Source organism: Macrosteles quadrilineatus, unplaced genomic scaffold, assembly GCF_028750875.1.
Source record: "Macrosteles quadrilineatus isolate MER2022 unplaced genomic scaffold, UCM_ALF_1.0 Scaffold_5__1_contigs__length_97177068, whole genome shotgun sequence".
Lineage (NCBI taxonomy): Eukaryota > Metazoa > Arthropoda > Insecta > Hemiptera > Cicadellidae > Macrosteles > Macrosteles quadrilineatus.
Genome location: NW_026542598.1, coordinates 50927531 through 50947023, shown reverse-complemented (window position 1 = coordinate 50947023; position 19493 = coordinate 50927531). Strand labels below are relative to the sequence as shown.

Below are 19493 nucleotides of genomic sequence, written 5' to 3'. Positions count from 1 at the left end.
CTTCAGTGTGCATTGAACACGCCACGTCACTGCCACGTCTGTGCCTCGTCCGTGCCACGTCTCCGCCCGACGTCCGTTCGGTGTGAATTGGGCCTTAACTGTTTCAATTAAACAAGTTGGTTCTGTTCTGTGATGAAAGTTACAAGAATTACCAACAGAGTGCAGCTTTATTATTTTTTTAAATATTTTACAACAGCTAATCTTAAACCAAAAGTGAGTGAGCGTAGCGAACGAACTTCAACCCGGAGGCGAGTTAGCGTAGCAAACGAGCAACCGTAAAGGTGAGTGAGCGTAGCGAACGAACTTCAACCAGGACGTGTGAGCGCAGCGAACGAGCTCCAACCTAAAGGTGAGTGAGCGTAGTGGACGAACTTCAACCAGGACGTGATTGAGCCATGCGAACGAGCTCACATATAAAGTTAAACGGGGCAAAGCCCGCGGGTACAGCTAGTATTAAATAAAGGGTATGGACTCCGCCCGAATCTAAACATTGTCATTTAACACTAGCTGGCCCGACAGACGTCGTCCTCCTAATGTGGTTTTATGTCAAATGTTCATTTATTTTCAAGATGAGCTCGTTTGCATGGCTCAATCACGTCTGGTTGAAGTTCGTTCGCTACGCTCACTCACTTTTTGGTGAGTTCGCTGGACCTACTCCACTCCATGGGTGCGAGGGAATTGAAACTGTACACAGTATTTTAGAGCTTACACCAAGCTATGAATATGAAAATATCGTATTAAAATTAAACATTCCCCTTCCCTTCCAAATCGATTCCCTCCTTATATCTATCTTTCTTTGTTATGGCCACCACCACACCACAAGTGCATCGGTATAATTTACATTTACGTTCACCCACTTCTAGAATTACTGGAGATCTGAATACCGAATCTGAATATTGAATACAGGATTCTTATTCCTGAAGTATTCTTAGAAATATTTATGTGATGGAGTATGTTTTATCTATGGTGATAGCCAAATCTGGCAAATGGAAATCCGCTTAATTTGCAGGTTTGCTGCGTTGGGGCTGTTTTATAGTGTACATCGAATGTATGAAATATCCTCTAAAATGTTCCATTGTCAATTTGATTGACTCATCAAATATACTTAAAAAACAATCCATTTTATTTTTTTTAAGTATATTTGATGAGTCATTCAAATTAACAAGGGAACATTTTAGAGGATATTTCATACAGTGCTCACTACTTTCTTTGGACCGCAAGAGGTATATTTGATCCGATAAGAGTGGCAACAATGTTCCTTGTTTCATTTCTGTTTCTACGGCCGGAAAAACTATGAAAACGTGCTCATTTGGTGTTTTAAGGTTATGTTGAGTTAGTAGTAGCGGTCGGTTGTGATTGTAGTTCCTTTACAGTAGGCCTACCCTGATTTTAGTTTTGAGTTTTCGTTATAAAAATGTTGGTCTTATTCGAATCACCAGGAGGATATGCTATCTTCAAGGTGAGTAGACTATTGTAGTTGAGGATTAAATCGATTTAACAGTCTTCACGTCTAGGCCTTCTTCACATTCTTCTGCTTAGGCCTAGGCCTACAGGGTCTAATATAAACTTGCCGAAAAATATCCGACAAAGTCTAGCGGTCAATTAAGTGGTAGACCTAAAGGAGCAAATGGGGCCGTTTACATGCAACCGCTTCCATGCTTAGTTTTGGAGTTACTAAAGTTGGCATGAGAGCGTACACAACTACACATGAGGGCGGTAGCCGCCGCGATTGACTGCAGTTTCTACTAGGATCACAGACATCGGCGCACTCGCCCTGTGGACATCGTCCTCTGTAGTGTGTACCTGTAGCTGGATGTAGTGCTTGTAGTATAAGTTTACAATGGCCATGCAAGCTGCTGTGGAACCAGAAAACTTTAAACACTGAACTGTTCATTGAAGAAGTCCAAAAAAGAAGATGCATTTGGACATGCAATGCAACGAGCCTAAAAATCGGGTTTTGCGGGTCAAGAGTTTGTTGATATTTTTGCTGAAAAGAATTCTCAAGGGGAACAAAGTAAAAAATTAGGTAAATACTGTACTAGCTGTCGACTGGCGGTCAGCTCGTGCAACGCAACTGCGTGGTAGCCACGTCGGCAGCCGCTGCCATGTGTATATCACATCTTCATCGTCACTTACATTCTAACTTAGCTATTAACCTCAGTTTCATCGTCACTTGTCCAATATTCCCCCTAACTTAAAAGTTCGAAGTCCAGACATCTGGGTCATTTTTCAAAACGATCAAAACAGTTGTGCAAGTGCTCAATCTTGACATTGACTAGTGACTTAGTTTCAGTACTGAGAGGACCACGGCTACCGTCGAAGCAGCACTGTCGAGTACACACCCACATTGTCAGAAAATACAGTAACTTGTACTACTGAACAGTGCTGTGGGGAGTTTCAGATTTCTAGATCTAATCCAAGCTTTAAAATAAATCATTGTGTGCTAGTGCACCTACCAGGATAGCGTTAGAGTTCCGTGTGGGAGCGATCGCTCCCGTCCCGTCTCAAACGTGTTAATTGGTGGGACTCCCTCAGTTTTTCACTTAAAGGCCTACTTAGGCATTTTTCTGACAAATTTCAATTGCCTTTTTGGATTCAGCGTGAGAATTATTGAAAGTAACCATTTTAAAATATCATTTTCATTAGGTAGGTACCTAGCTAGAAGTTATTTTCAACCTTAACTGAAAATTAAATATTTTTATTTATTAATTACGTTATAGGTTAGTAATATTAATAATTAATGTAGGTAGGCTAATATTTATTAGTAACATTAACCCTGTATAATTTTAGTCCAGTCAATGAATGCTCAAAAGGGGGGTGTAGAGGACATGGAGAGGGGGAAATTTTCTTTCTTCGGGAATGTGTTCGGGGTAGTTAGAAGATAAAAAGACCAAAAGTCCCCGCCCCTGGCCCTGCTGCTTCAGCGGGGGGAGGGGGAAAGACCCCATTTTTTAGTTTTTTATTTCTACACTGAAAACCGTGCATCGTACGGAAAAAATGTAAATTATAAAAAGAAAGATGATGAAATTCTCTACAAGAATGGTCATACTCATTTCTTCCGTGTATGCATTGGTTTAAAAGATATTCTACAAATAATATAAAAATTCTTTTATCAATTGATTTTTCACACGTTTTTGTCAAATAAGTTGATATAGTCCATTAGCCTGTTGTTTTTTCACATTAATCAGGATAGAAAACAGGTTCGCTGAAGCAGCAGGGGCGGGGACTTTTGGTATTTTTATCTTCTAACTACCCCGAACACATTCCTGCAGAAAAAAAATTTCCCCCTTTCCATGTCCTCTACAATCCCTTTTTATTGACTGGACTATTTAGTTTAATATGTTTTATAAGTTTAAATGTTCATAGTTCTTTAACGCTTACCAAATAGATTAACTTAATATGTCTGTTTTATTGTAGGCCTACCACATTTCTGATGGTTCTGTTTCTGTAACAACTAACTTCTCTTGGCATAAGAGGCATAAGCTACACTATAATAACTTATTATATTTTTTTATAGCTACTTGATGAGAAGAAACTTCAAGAAACTGATAATTTGTACAGAGATTTTAAGACTCCGGAAAAAGCAAATAAAATGTAAGTAAACATTGTAGGCCTATGTATAGTGTAGTGTACAGAATGCATAAAATTTAGGACTTCCTTTTCAACAAGTTGCAATCTCTGACAGAAAGAAAATTTTCTGTTTTTACAGCTCGATTGGATTTGAAGACCTTATGCAAAAATACAACTGAAACTATTACCTAACTAATCTTAAATATCAATACAAATTTTGTTAAATTCTTTTCTGATTTCGTTTGGCTCTTCTACCCAACCGATTTTCATGATTGAGGTCTCAAATGAAGGAATGCACACACCGATTTCACATAAAGCAACGGCATTTATCTACAGTCCCACTCGGCTTAATACGTAAACAAAATTTGCTCCCCATGTACGAGGCATGTTTTTTAGTAAGTACTGTTTTTAAATTTCTCCGTTCCAGCACTGCGATTGGCATTTTTGACATTTGCGCTGTGTATGGGCATCTATTGGTAAGACTTAGCCGGAAATTCGAGAACAATCGGCCGTGTTTACATCCGGTTTCGAGCATTCAAAATGGTGCTGCCAATTGAGGCTGCCGCCAAATGTGGAGTGCATACTGTATTTAGATTTTTAAGTTCTAAAGATGTGAAAGCCATTGAAAATTATCGACAGATTAGTGAAGTGTATGGCGAGAACATTGTGAGTGTCATAATGGTACGCAAGTGGATAAGGGCATTTAAATACGGCCCCACCAACGTTCATGATTAGCACATGATTAGCGTCATTACTGTCCCCGTACCCAGTGCATTGCTCATCATGAACGTTGATGGGGCCGTCTTAATATGCCCTTACCTACTTGCGTACCATTCCGTCACTCATAATTTTCTTGCCATACATTTCACTAATCTGACAATGATATTCAATTGCTTTCAAACCTTTAGAACTTAAAAATCTAAATACAGCGCGCACTTCACAGTCGGCGGCAGTCTCAATTGGCGGCACCATTTTGAATGCTCGAAACCGGATGTAAACACGGCCGATTGTTCTCGAATTTCCGGACTAGGTCTTACCAATAGATGCCCATACACAGCGCAAATGTCGAAAATGCCAATCGCAGTGCTGGAACGGAGAAATTTAAAAACGGTACTTACTTAAAATACCCCCGCCGCAGCAAACCTGCCGACTATGCGAATTTCCATTTGTCTGAATTGATTTTCATTAAATATATTTAAATAACATAAGGGTTAACGAGTACCTAGGTTTGCTGCTACAAGGAAACTAATAAAGTGAGTTTTTTAGTCAAATATTAATAGCTTAGTGTAAAATAAATTAATTTGCCAAGTTTGATCAAAATATATCCATAAACAAGCAAACTACAACATTTTACAATATTCTCCATAAGAATAACATGGGAATTTTAAATTTAAAATTTTTTTAATTTTCTCCGTTACCAATAACCGAACAAAAATACTTTGATATACTAAATTATTTGTTTTTTTAAGCTCTTTAAACAGGTTAAAGAGAAATTGGGAAATTTTGTGTTTTGAGGGTCAAAAGTGAGAAAAACCAATTTTTACCCCATAAAACCCCCCATAAACCCCCCGTTCCCATAGTCCGATCATGCTGGTTCGCGAACTCATTCAAGTTTATCCCACTTTACACCTTTAAACCAAATTTCATCAAAATCGGACAAAAATTACTCAAGTTATTATAGTTCACGGACATATATATATATAAATAAAAATTTGAACGAATGATGTTTTTGGCCTCTGGGGACATCAAAATGAAAAAGTAAATCGGTCCCGGGCCTAGGTCTTACCATGCCACCTACGGTAATAGCTACTTCCCTATAGGGAAATTCGCTAAAACATGCTTTGTATTTATGGTGGGAGTTAAATTTAGTTTTTCTTTTCCGAGTTGGTTTGGGTCTTCTACCCGACTGATTTTCATGATTGAGATCTAAAATTAAAGGTATGCAAAGCCCAGATTTCACATCAAGAATCATATTTATCTACTGTATTACTAGACCAAAAAAACATAAATTTGATTTATTTTTGAATTCTTAAACTTCAATTTAAGATGTATTTTACTAGTAATTATATAATCCTATATGTTTTGGTCCAAGAATATTCAGTGAAATACCGGCTTTCATTTAAGCTATTATTGAAATAGAATGAGTTTCAAGCAAACTTAAGGTGCAACGCAAGGTGAATGACCAACATAAAAATTACTTTTTATAAGGGTTTTCTATGAGTAAAAATTAATAGCTCCAGTATTGCTTATTTTTTTTATATGTTTTATACTCAAAATACAGTAATAAGAAAATTATAGACTTTAATTTGAAACAGTTAATTACAACCTACCTGATTCGGACGTTGAATCAGTTAAGTTCAAGATACTTTCAACCAAAAATCATAAATTTGATTATTTCTCGGATATGATATATTTATTTCAAAGCTGCGCTTGCGGAGCAACAAGAGACATCTAGTAAGAATATTAAGTATATAGTTTTCTGTTATTTTCAGTTGTTGTAAAATGTGCCAACATAACAAAAGACCTTTTGAGGGTTTAAGCTGTGGTAGTATTTTTAGCATTTTGCTATACACAACTTAATGCTTCATTGTTTTTGCAGGCTATAGCATATTTGCTACAAATAAAATTGAAGATGTACCGTAATGTTCAAACAAGTAATATTACTGGCATTTTTTTAATACTTAAAGAATAATATTTGTGCTACAGTTGTCTGAGAGTTTGTAGCATTTTTGCTAGAATCATTTTCATCCCAGCCTATAACCCTCAACCTTATTGAATAAATGTTATAAATTATTTACAGATTGAAACTGAAACATTTTGAAAAGTTTGTGGACACAACAGAAGCTTTGGCCGCTACCACAGCTGCGGTTGAAGGCAAAATCAGCAAGTCTCTTAAAAAGGTTAGCCTGGCTTAATTGCATACACAGTTTAGGAACATACATTGAGTTAGTGGAACTATGTATACAATAATATGTGTTTGTTGATAAAAATCTTTTAAATTACATTTTCAACTCAAATAAGTACTGAATCGGGACACATCCATCATTAGCATACCAGATAGGCTTATTGTTAGTTATGGCTAAACATTAGGGTTGGTCGAAAAAAAAAACCAATAATTCTTTTTGAGTTTTAATACCTTGGAAAAGTTGCTAAATAGAAAGACCAAAGGGTAAAATATTACAAATTTTGGTTGTTATCGTCCGGGCGCGCGTGTGCTCTAAAGTTTGAACAACAAATGAAACACTCATATTTTATCAGACATTTTTACAATTTTTAAATTTTTGATTTTTAATATGTAATAGTAGGCCTAGTTGAAAATGTCATCTACAATACAATAAGAAATTTATATTTAAATAATAGTATTGCATGTTTAGATCTTCCAGTTGCGCATCGGCTGTAAATATTTCCAAAAATCAAGAAAAACATCATGTCATGAATGTTGAAATCATTTTAAATAATTGCATAGAATAGGTAATACAAATGTTTCATCATCTAACAATAAAATATGTCGTTCTTTCTTACACTTCAAAATCATAAATTAAAATGACTGTATTAACAAGTGAATAGTTTAGTGTAGTTTAGATTTTTCTTTATAAATGACTGCTATGTCCAATGCAGATCCTGAAGAAGCTGGTGTCGGATGAAGTTCAGGACAAGTTGGCCGTTGCTGATGCTAAGCTGGGCAATGCTATCAAGGACAAGCTCAGTCTGCAGTGTGTATCTAACAGTTCTGTGCTGGAGCTCATCAGATGTATCAGATCACAGAGTGAGAGTCTACTGGCCGGACTGACCAAGAAGGAACTGTCTGCGATGGCCCTGGGACTGGCGCACAGGTATAAAGTGAGAGGTACTCGCCATAGTACCTTAATACTATGGATGATTTGTGAAATTTGTTAACTGTGAAAGACCGAGGTGCTCATCCTATGATTTTTTTGTTTTTCGGCTAAATGTTAAAAACAGGAACAAGCTGACTCCTAGTGTCAACTAGAGAACCTTCAATGTTAGTAAGGAATAGTTGATTCTCGATATTAAGAAGCTATCGATTGTATACTGATTCCAGGGGAAAGCTTCGTGAATTATCTAATGCACATATCTAGCAGAAAGCTTTCAAGGTCCTTTTAATATTTTGATATTTCTGTCCTAAAAAAATCGGAGATGTTCTCAAATGTTTGTGGTCTTCAACATCCCTATTTTTAATACTGTCGTAACCTTATACATTTTCTTTCTAGAATATTTATGTCGATAGCCATGCTAACAGAACATCAACTAATTAATTTTTCTGCTCAGTCTTTTTAAAATTATTTTTGTCAATGCAATACCCGGGTATTAAAATCCTGATCTAGTGCATCAAACCAACAATCTAACAAAAACTCAACCTATCATTCAGTCCTTTCTCTCGTGTTGTACAAAATTCGGTCATAGATTTGAGATAATATAATGTTGGAGAAATATATTTGACTCCAAAGTTGACTTGTTAGACTACTTGGTGCACTAATTGGCTGAATCACAACTAATCAATAATTGTTTTTTACAGTTTGTCGAGATACAAACTCAAGTTTAGCCCTGACAAGGTAGACACAATGATTGTACAAGCCATCTGTCTGCTGGATGAATTGGACAAAGAACTCAACAACTATGTCATGAGGTATGGTTTTTATGGTGTATTGTTTAAAAATTGTATGCAGTTAAATTTCAATCCATGATCCTCAGACCCTCACTTAGTTTTTATTTTTTTATTAGGTAGCCTATTGGTATTAATACTCTTAAAAGTTAGAGCACACTTAATAGTTAAAACATGGGACATCTGTTATATGTGTTATATGTATGGGGGGCGATGGTTTGAATTCCAAAAATCACCAATGGGCTTTAGCTATATAATACAAGTTTTCACTATGTTCTGACTGGTGCACACTGCACACGCCCATCACTGTTGGTCCAGTAATTTAGAAAACAATTAGTAAAGGACAGGCCTCTCACAACAAAATAACTTACTCTAGAGAACTCCCTCTTACACAAGTATTATGATGAGTTTAATTTAGCAAGACTCAGGAGTGTGATAGAATTGTACTGGTTTGTGCTATAAAAAAGTGTATTGCGTTAAAGATGTATAAATTTGAAATAAAAACTTCACCAATATTTTTAGAATTTTTAATGTCATGAGGCCTTTTGCCAGGCTACGCTGGGATCATCAGACACATCAAAAAACTGTTAAAGATGTGTTTACTAACTGGTCTTGATGTGGCTGTTGTTATTGAGGCCTTGTTTGTTTCACCAATTTGAAGCTAACCTTTACTTTTTTATCTCTTTGTTGTTCTATAATTATTCTTGCTTATTTTTTAAGAGTCTGTACAACAAGAAATTATTTTGTGTTGACATGTGGTCTACTTTTAGAATTCAGGTTTATTTCACTGCTAATACACTTTTAGCGTTGGTTACAGTAGGTAAATATCACAATGTATCTATTTGCATTTTTTTCCAATTGTACATTTTTCCTTGATTTTCTGTTCATGCTGCTAAATACAGAATTTTTCTATTATTAGTTACTTAAGTAAAAAACATTTTTGACTTAAATGAAACTAGTTTTTAACTTATGACTGCCAATCTTAATATCACTTCACTAATGTGTTTAAATGTACAGGTGTCGTGAATGGTACGGATGGCATTTCCCAGAGTTGGGCAAGATCATCACTGACAACGTAGCCTTCACAAAAACCATTAAACTGATAGGTAAGTCAAGGGTGTAGCATAGAGCACAAGGGCCTAGATTTTTTAGGATTTTTTGAGAGGATAGCAGGCTTACCTGAATGGGAAAGAGTCCAAACTGGCACAGGAAACACAAAAGTGTTGTTTTTTGTGTTTCCTGTGCCAGTTTGGACTCTTTCCCATTCAGGTAAGCCTGCTATCCTCTCAAAAAATCCTAAAAAATGATAGGTAAGTCAGTTAATCTATAAAAAAAATTGAATTATTAAAAGTTGAAACTTTTATGTTTAACAACTATCATTCTACAATTGGTGCATCATTTTAAGTGCGGCTAGACAGATGCAATACAGCCTACAACACCCAGTCAACAGTTATAGTGCCAACACTACTTAACCAATCTAATGTTGAGCCGGTGTCATAGAATTGCCATTTTCAAACCACTGTTTGAATACATCCAAAGAATTATAGATACAAAAAATCCTTGGCGTGATTTATTGGTAATTTGATTAGGCCAATAGTCATAACAATGACAATGTTACCATCACCTTGTTGAGGCAATACATGAGTTTGAATGTATTGTGTTACACTTGATCTATTAACACATGGTATTGTTGTGTGCTTTACACTGGTGCATTTATGACTTAGCTGTATGATATTGTTGTACACTGCTGTCTAAATGGCTCTCCTGTTTAAGCAAGTCTGTATTAATGAGGTTTGGATTAAAAGGGTCTAAGTTACTGTTATATTTATCAACTTCCAAGGTGATGGGTATGCATAACTCACTTAGGCTTAATTATTTTCAATCTAGTACGGTTTGCATACAATTAAAAACAAGATATCTTGAAAATTCCCTAAATTTCAGGTCTGTATAACATTGGATACACTTTTCCAAATTAAAATAAAAACTAGGGATGGACGGGATTGAATTTTTAGTTCGGGACGGGACGGTACGGGATTTTTATTTCCTTCCCGATTTTCGGGATGGGACGGGATTTTTTTCTGTGCATAAAAAATCTTGAGTATTGCAGTTACCAAAAAAGGCATACGAAATCAATCTTTACCGTTTGTGGCACTGATCTATAAAAACCAAAAAATGGGTAACAATTTTTCAGGTACCTATAGAAACTTGTGACTTGCAGTCGAAAGGACTCGCGGTCACGGTGCGATCGTCAAAATGACGGTGGTAACGGGGTGATCGTCGGTATGACTCGCGGTCACGGCATGATCGTCGGTATGACTCCGCGGTCACGGTGTGATTGTCGGTATAACTCACGGTCACGTCGCGATCGTCGGTATGACTCCGCGGTCACGGGGTGATCGTCGGTATGACTCCGCGGTCACGGCGTGATTGTCGAAACGACTTCGTCTCCTGCGTTCACGGACCTATCGCTCGCAATAGCGGCGTCATCGGCACTCGCGAAGCGGCAAAATCGCCGGCGATCGGACCAAATCCCGTCCCGAAAAATTCAAATGTAATCCCGTCCCGATAATCGGGAATATTTTTCCCCTGAAAAATTCCCGAAATTTCGGGACCCGTACATCTCTAATAAAAACCCATCCTCAACATATTAAGCAGTTGCTCCCCCCTAAATAAAATCCTGCCTAGTGTTTTGATCCAATGTGGTATGCAGTATTTCCTATACAAGTTAAATTTCTGAAATGTATAATGTAGAAATATTCTACTTCTTTATGTCGATGAGAGATACATTAGTGATCATGACATTGGTTTTTCTAGGAACAAGAGAGAACACAGCTACAACTGATCTGTCTGACATTTTACCCGAGGAGGTAGAAGAGAAGGTGAAGGAGGCTGCTGAGATTTCAATGGGGACTGAAATTACAGAAGAGGATATTATGAACATACATCATCTCTGTGATCAAGTAAGCTCATCTAAAATACTTGTTAATCGTACTGTCTCATAATGTAAATGGTTCTCTCATTGATCCTGTCATCAATTTTGTCCTCTTCCAGATTGTGGAGATTGTTATTTGTGTAGGTAAAACAAGTGTCAGCTCAGCATATAGGACCCAGTTGTACGAGTACTCTTGCTACAGAACTTGTTTAATTTGTTCTCACTTAGATACTTTAATGAGTTTCGTCTTGTCTGGATGAAGTAGTGTTAATGTGGCCTGTTTGTGTAGGTGATAGAAGTGTCAGCTTATAGGACCCAGTTGTACGAGTACTTGTGTGCCAGAATGACGGCAATTGCTCCCAACTTTACTACTCTGATAGGGGAACTGGTGGGGGCCAGACTTATCTCCCATGCAGGTAAATCACAACACTTATAAAAATTAAGATTCTTAAGCCTTTGAACTCCAAACTGTTGCTCACCAATAGCAACAGGTATATATATTAAACCTTTACATATATATGCAGTTTTACCATATATTCTACCAAACACTACTGAACTGCCTAACATATGCTGCAATCTGGTCCGAGTCAAGTTTAGAACTACCATACTTTGGCTTTTGGTCGCCCAGTTTTGTTAATCTGGTGGACTGTGACGTTGACTAACCATTCAACCGCCTGTGCAACTATATTCTACATTATGTTACGCACATGGTATCCGTACAGTTTATAACAGCTCTATGTTAACCCAATGTTTATTAAAGCAATCTTTAACCTTTCTCCAATGCAATTCTTGTTTTAGGTTCTCTTGTAAACCTGGCTAAACACCCGGCATCCACAGTTCAAATCCTCGGGGCAGAGAAAGCATTGTTCAGAGCGTTGAAAGCTAAGAAAGACACGCCCAAGTATGGTCTGATCTTCCACTCGGCTATTGTGGGACAAGCTAGCACCATGAATAAGGGAAAGGTACTGTACCTAATATGTTGAATCTAATTGTGTGGTCCTAAACTTTTTAAAAGAACACTAAACAACTTCCTTCTAGACCATCCAGTATACTCTATTGAAGACTTTTTCAAGATACATAACATAGTCAAATTGGAAATCATTCTCAGACATGTCACTGACTTGATTTTCTAAACTGAGGGGGGCTAAAGGGGGGGAACCCAAATTTTGTATATGTTATTTGGTTACTAACTTAGATAGTCAGATAACTTTTTTTTTTTTATAGGTAATATTTTGTGATTTTTTTACTTTTGGATTGTATTTTAAGCAATCATGCACTGAGTAGTATAAATTCATGTTTAGTTTTAGTCATTAAGTTAGTTTTAGTCTTGAAAGCTACATGTACAAAAAAAAATGTAGGCCTATATTGAATAAAGTGAATTTGAATCTTGAATCGTGAAACCAAGTATATTAATTAATTATCTATTAATTATAGATTCAACCAATTCAATAAGTTTGCTATATTCTGAGTATTTGATCCAATGTGGTATGCAGTATTTCCTATACAAGTTGACGGTTGTCATTTCAAATTTCAGGCTCAAATTTGTCCACTAAGAGACTCTTTGATTTTGTTACTAGAGAGGGTCATCCATGTCAACCCAACCAAGATATAAACACCCTGATCTCAGATGTTGATCAACTTAGCCAGCTTATTAAGTTCTTATTGATAATGAACTATAATAGGACCTGTATTTAACAAGTTTCAATTTCATTACTTTTTTCATCATCATCTATGATCGCTGCAAAATCTTAAATATCTCCTGCAGTCCTGTAGACATAATCATTGTCTCCTGCAGTCACAGAAACATTATCGTCTTCATTATTCCTGCGGAAAAATCCTGAACATCTCCAGCTGTCCTGTAGACATAATCGTCTTCTGCAATCATGGAAACATCATCATCCTCTTCCATGATAGCGAACAAATCTTGAATATCTCCCCCACCGTTGTATAGACCTCACTATTGTCTCATGCAGTCAATATAAAGAAATCTTTGCCATCCGCAATCCCAACTTGGTTTATTTTTTATTTGCAAAATCTTAGACGCTATCCGAATTTCTGATCATCTTATGTGGTACAGTCCCAATTGATTCAGAGTTGGAGTTATACTCTAATGAATGGTTTCCCCCCTTCTTATTAAGGTAATTTTTTTGCAATCCAACAAGATTCAGATTTGAAACGTGTATGTATTATTACCAAGTACTACTTAACTCAACATTTGTCACAGTTATGAGTGTTGTGTTGTAGATCTCACGTACTCTGGCGGCCAAGGCGTCGCTGGCGTGCCGTGTAGATGCCCTGGGTGATGACACCATAGTAGACTTTGGGGCAGAGCACAAGGCAAAGGTGGAGGCTCGGCTGCGATTCCTCGAGGAGGGCAATCTGAAGAAGATCAGTGGATCTGCCAAAGTCAAGGCCAAGTTTGAAAAATACCACACGAAGAGGTTAGTGAGTTTTGAAATCTTGAGTTGCAGGACTGGTTTAAGTAAATGTTTGTAATAGGAAGGTTAAACTAATCGATATAACAAATAAATGAGTATTTTAGTTTATCAATGGTTATTTTGGGGGAATAAAAATCAAATTACAGTTTTGGCTTAAGGGAATTCATCAACCCTCAATAAAAAGTAAAACATATCTTTGAATTAATGAATTTGTATGTTTATATCTTTCTATAACCTCAAATGTATTTTTTTTTTTATTCAAAATATTATTGTTGATGTTGAAAATGAAAAAATTGACAATTTTTCAAAGGAAAGAAATAATTACACAAAGTAGAAGTTGTTGGAAATATATTAAGGCTACAGGTAGTTGCAGTATCTCTTTCAATAAATGTAAAAACCAGAGTTTTGCTTTATAATAGGAGAAACATCTAAATTCTAAATGATGTTTCGGCTTAAAAGCTTCTGGCTTTTGTGTACTACTAGTCGTTTGCAAAACGTCCGGTCGTTGTTTAATTAGTGTCATCGGACTTGACACCATTGCACACACCAGCAAGCGAGTCACCAAGTACCATAGATGAATTTCAATTTTGTAATCATAAAAATTTAAAAAGGTTTAATAGGTACGCCTATATTAATTGAGAATCTATTTTATTTTATTATTTGTCAATACCTATCAATTAAAATTAAGTAACTAATAAAATAATTATTTTTTTTTATTTTGTTTTATGAAAATGTTAGAAGAGATCAGTGTAATGAGATCAATATGTGTGGCTCGGTCCAAGGGTAGATAAATTTTCTTATGTGCGTAGGCACGGAACATAACTTATAAGCACTTTATACTTTTGTTAGAGATTCACATAAATTCTGACATTTTAGAGATTCACATAAATTCTGGCATTTTTTAGTGAGGTTGTCCGGTATTCTGATGCCGCTGACTCAACTCTGCCTGCAAAGAAAAGAAAACTGTCTGAAAGTCCGAGTAAAGGAGGTGAGTGGTTTTATATATATTTTATATTTTATGTTTTTTAAGAGAAAATTATAAATGTGTTGTTAACTTCTAGTCCTAATTGACAAACAAATTTCCAATTTAGCTTGAGGGAAAATCATTTTAATCCATCAAAATAATCAAAAATATAGTTTTAAAACATACTTTCTCAACTAAGACTTTTTAATATGTTACTGTATTAAGAATATTTTTGTCACTGATATAAATATGTTATGGTCATCATTTGAAAAAAATCCTTTTTTAAGTTTTGAGGGACTATATACAGGAGCAAGCTATCTACACTATACAGGCAATAGCCTGACCCATAAAGGACAAGTTTTTGGTGAATGCTATCTGTGTTATGAAATGGAAACTAGATAGGACACAATCCACCACCTTTGCAGAATCTGATGAATCCTCAGAAGATCATTCAAACGCCATGGTGTTTTGTTTTGCCCTGTGATGTGTCCTCTTCTGTCTAAGGTGTTTGGAACACACTAGACAGAAATGAAAGAACACCGACGTTCTGGTTGGATACAATGCACGCTCAGTTGGGAATCATTCGACTGCCTGCACGTGCATATTCTTAAATTGTCCTAAATTAATTGGTCCTGGTAGATTGCTTTCTATGTTTTGTGAAGTGTAGCCCTAATGTGAGAATTGGTTTGTATAATTTCCTTTCCTTTTGTTTTCTGTGTGTTTCCTTTCCTGTCTAACGTAGCCAAACAAAAATATTTTTTGTATTTATTCCTATTACCATAAGAAGTAAGAACCATTTAAAAAGTTTAGTTTGATTTTTAAAATAAAACTTTTTTCTAGATCTACCATTAAAGAAAATCAAGAAGGAATCAGAGTTTGAAATTAAACAAGAGGCCATGTCTGATGGAGAAGGAGCTGTTGGAGGTTTGTATAAAGAAGATACTTTAAAATAAGGAAAACTATTTAATTTTATTCTTAAAAATTTTAGACATCGTATAAAGTAATCACTACTTCAAAAATTCTTAAAAATTTTGTAGACCTCGCCTTTTGATCAGGCCAACAGTTCGATCCTAATTGAAGACAGTAAATTTAGATGGTTTGAAAATGTGTAATCTAAACAAATAAAAATCTATTTTCAATGAAGAAAATATAGTAGCAATCAACTTGTAAACAACAACACGCAACACAGCAACCTAAACATTGACTTTTTTTTCTAAAAACACCTGGAGACATAAACAAGTAAAGGTAAAGCGACAGATCCCAGGAGAAAGCCAGTTTTATGCTGTTTACAGTGAATATATCCAGTCCAAATCGGACTGAAATCGACTGTGTTAAAAGACAACACGTAACCGTCTGCACACCGTCACATTGACGCTTGATATCTCATATCTCATATTATGATCACCAATGTGGCTGCGATCTCAAGAAATTATCACAGAATTTACATAAGGGGTTTTAATTTACTAGCAGGTATTAATAAGTAAGTGGCAAGATTTGTCCTGGAAATTTTGAATCTGGAAAACCTGGAATTGTCCTTGAATTTTAATTTAAAGAGACAATGGACACCCTGAACTGTATTAATAGAGTGATTCAACTCAGCTATATATCTCCAGGAGAGGAATATTTTAAACTATGAGTTAACTTGTTAGTATTCCTTTATTGAGACAACTACCTTCTTTTTAATATTTATTAACACTTATTACATTTTCTTTAATACAGGAGAAACCACATCAAAGAAAAAGAAGAAGAAGAAGATCAAACAAGAACCTGTGGACGAAAGTATGGGAGGTAAGATCATTTACCAACTTTTAACAACCGAAAATCCTTGCGTTGATAATACTTTTGCAATAAAACCATTTAAGAATTTACAATGATAATAGCTCAATATTTTTAACTTTGTTTTCCGTACAAATTTTTGGGGTTTGCTTTTTGATTTCTTGAGTAAGGGTGTAACCTAGTAGCTAACGTCTAGAACTTAGGTGTGAAAGTAACTTGTTCAATCCCTGTCATATCCACAAATTTAAAGCATTTGCATTAGTAATTCTTTCATACAAAAGGCAACTAGTGTATTTTGATGGTTTTTTTAATGTGTGTTAAAAGCCAAATGATTATATTATGCTATGAAGCTTTGTACACTACAAATGTACTGTTTGAACTGAAATTATAAGTTTTTTTGTATATTCACTTTTTTTACCAAACAAATTTGTAGTTCACTTTGTACTTGATCCTTTAAAAAATTTGCTAAATCTTCCAGCATCGAAAATGTGTGTAACCATTATTGTAGGGCAGCCAAATTGATATTTTATTTTTCTTATTACTTTACTTATATATTTTGTGTGTTTTGCTCACAGATGTATCTATCAAGGAGGAACCGCAGGATCAGGGCGCAACAGGTGAAGGTAATATTTGAATTCTGCTGATTTGTTTTCAAATGTCTTTTAGTGTAGTAAGGCCGGATTCACACTATCTGTTTCACCGCATCCGTCCGTCAAAAACGGATGCTTTTCAACGGGAACACTGTTAGGCATGCACATCATCCTTCACCAGTGATCAAAATCGGACAAAAATTACTTAAGTTATCACGTTTACGGACGTATATATATAAATCTATATACAGCATATATATATAATTGAAGGAATGGTGTTTTTGGCCTCTAGGGACATCAAAATGAAAAAGTATATCGATCCCGTGTCCAGGACTTACCGTGCCACCAGGAAAACGTACAGCAAACTTGTTATTTAATTCCCTTGTTTAGGGTGTTTAAGTACAGTTCTTTTCATCTCTAAGTGAAATGCTGCAGTTATAAAAATGGGTGTTTTTAGTTCACCTGTTGCGTCAAAGTTCTGTTTCTGAATAACTATTTCCTACAGGACTATGACATTAATTGACCATTAGTTTACGTAAAATACGAATGACTCAGATAGTTTTTTATTGTTTTGTCTCTAACGTTGCTTCAAGATCTTAATTTAATTTTTTTTTTTTTTGCTTTGTTAAAAGTCCTCTATATTAAATAAGATTACTTGTAATTTTCTTTCAATTAATTAATTAATCACTGTACTGTTCTTGTTATTATTTTGTTGTAACGTTTTAGTTTTTCTCACTTATCAATTAACCATGCATCTGTTCACCATTGTATGACGAACGTTTTTGTGCGATAAAATACTTATGTACATCGCAAATACGTCATTAATTTCAAAGACAAAAAATAATGCCGAGTTAGGTCACTGTATAAATCATCTATTTATCATAATTTGTTGCCCACTCTTACTGAAAAGAGTGCTACTATATACCTTAGTTTCACTTAAGCGTTTTCTTTGCAGGATCAACCAAGAAAAAGAAGAAGAAGGTTAAACAGGAAGCCGTAGAGATGGAAGTAGAGCCGAGTGAACCAGCTCCTGAAGAATCAGTCTTAGATGCTCAAGGTAAATATTTTGGATTCAGTAGGCACGACTGTTAAGCCATTATTGTCTTTGTTATTTTTATTAATGAAGTTTTTGGTTTGGTGGAATATCTTAAATGCTCAAAATGAGATGGATGGAGCGAATTTTGTTTTTTATTACATTTAAATATCTAGGCTTACAGTATCGTCCCCCCTCACATGCAACTTCCCTCTGTCTCAGAACTCAGGTCAAGTGTAAGAAGAGCCAACTTTCACTAACGTTGTCTGAACTAATTTCATTTTATTAAAATATGTGAGAAAAAGTTTTACTTGTAGGTTAGTTACTGGCAAATGCTTATCAAAAAAATTTGTTTAGTGAGCAAACAGTAGGCACAAGTGGAGCTGATAGCATGATATTTATTTGCAACTCTTGTTTAGGTTCTTCCCAGAAAAAGAAGAAGAAGAAGAAGTCAAAGGCGGTGGCTGAGGACGAGTAAAGTTTATATGAAGTAATATTTTCCATTTTAATTTTTAGTTATACTTTGGGATCAGCTCTTTTTTAAGCATTTTGGTATGTTTTAATACCAAACATAAATGTTTTGCAATAGGTTGGTAAAACCCGTAATTCAGTTGACTTTTTATCATATTTGAACTACTTGACTAAGAGTATGTTGGATTAGCAAAAGCACTAGGTTAAAAGAAGATAGTTTAATTTTTACGAAAACATATTATATTTTATTCAGTGCACACTGTCTATGGAAACTTAGTAAATAGCCTATTTAGCACACCAATGATTTTCAGCCTATTCCCAAAAGGTAATATTATACTATTCGCCTCAATACATAACTTATGCTAAATATATAATAACATTAGAACAGCACAGTTCCACAAACTCTGCATAGTTTGGAATATGAAAGAAGGGAGTAAAAGCTGAAATAGATGTTGTTGTAAACAATAATAAAACATATAACATTGTACAGACTACAGATTCATGTTTTTATTGCTCATGTATCCTTTTGTATAACATGTTGACATCATGGATTTTTGCGAGGATGTCAGTTTTACCTGGATGGGAAAGAGTCCTTTCTGGCTTGGTACATCAAATGCTAGGTTGGACTTCCCATTCAAGTAAATCTGCCTTCGCCTATCTTTAAAATTATCTTAGGCCTTTGAGCACTATGTTACATCATTAACAGTTAAAGAGTACAAAGTTCCAAGACAGTCCCAGTGGGCTCATCATCCTCTAAAGCAGCGTGTCTTATCACTAATCTGAAACCTGGTATAATGGTGTTGTTTAAAACTAATGTATCAAATATTAAGTGAATGGATGTGCTTAATACAATTAACTTTGTTAAGTTTTCAATACAAAGACAAAGGTTTTTTGAAAATTAAAAAAATGTTTCAGTCTAAACAAATATATTTGCTCATGGAGTGCTGCGGAGTTCGTGGGACTTTACTGTACATTGTTTTCATAAATCAAAAGATTTTTGTAATTAAACCACTAATTATTTTAATATTCAGTATTTTAAGCCCAGTTTACACCACTGACACTGGTGATTATTGACATAAATCATTATTTCATCAATCT

The 19493-nt window shown here is 35.4% G+C and overlaps 1 protein-coding gene across 1 annotated transcript; it reads left to right on the top strand.

Moving 5' to 3' along the window:
* Positions 1 to 1305: 1305 nt before the first annotated feature.
* LOC128994921 (nucleolar protein 58-like) lies at positions 1306 to 18889 on the top strand. The gene is made up of 16 exons (XM_054419755.1): positions 1306 to 1459; positions 3518 to 3594; positions 6371 to 6470; positions 7189 to 7403; positions 8105 to 8215; positions 9209 to 9297; positions 11006 to 11151; positions 11413 to 11539; positions 11922 to 12085; positions 13368 to 13564; positions 14467 to 14549; positions 15366 to 15449; positions 16245 to 16313; positions 16877 to 16924; positions 17847 to 17948; positions 18344 to 18889. The coding sequence occupies exons 1-16, from the start codon at positions 1415 to 1417 to the stop codon at positions 18400 to 18402; spliced, it is 1716 nt and encodes a 571-aa protein (XP_054275730.1). The 5' UTR covers positions 1306 to 1414; the 3' UTR covers positions 18403 to 18889.
* The last annotated feature ends 604 nt before the right edge of the window (positions 18890 to 19493 follow it).

Bases quoted from the DNA above. Each gene is read 5' to 3' on its own strand.
- LOC128994921 (XM_054419755.1), top strand. From the start codon at position 1,415: ATGTTGGTCTTATTCGAATCACCAGGAGGATATGCTATCTTCAAG. The intron at 14,550-15,365 runs GTGAGTGGTTTT...ACTTTTTTCTAG, and splicing joins TGAAAGTCCGAGTAAAGGAG to ATCTACCATTAAAGAAAATC. The intron at 16,925-17,846 runs GTAATATTTGAA...TTTTCTTTGCAG, and splicing joins TCAGGGCGCAACAGGTGAAG to GATCAACCAAGAAAAAGAAG.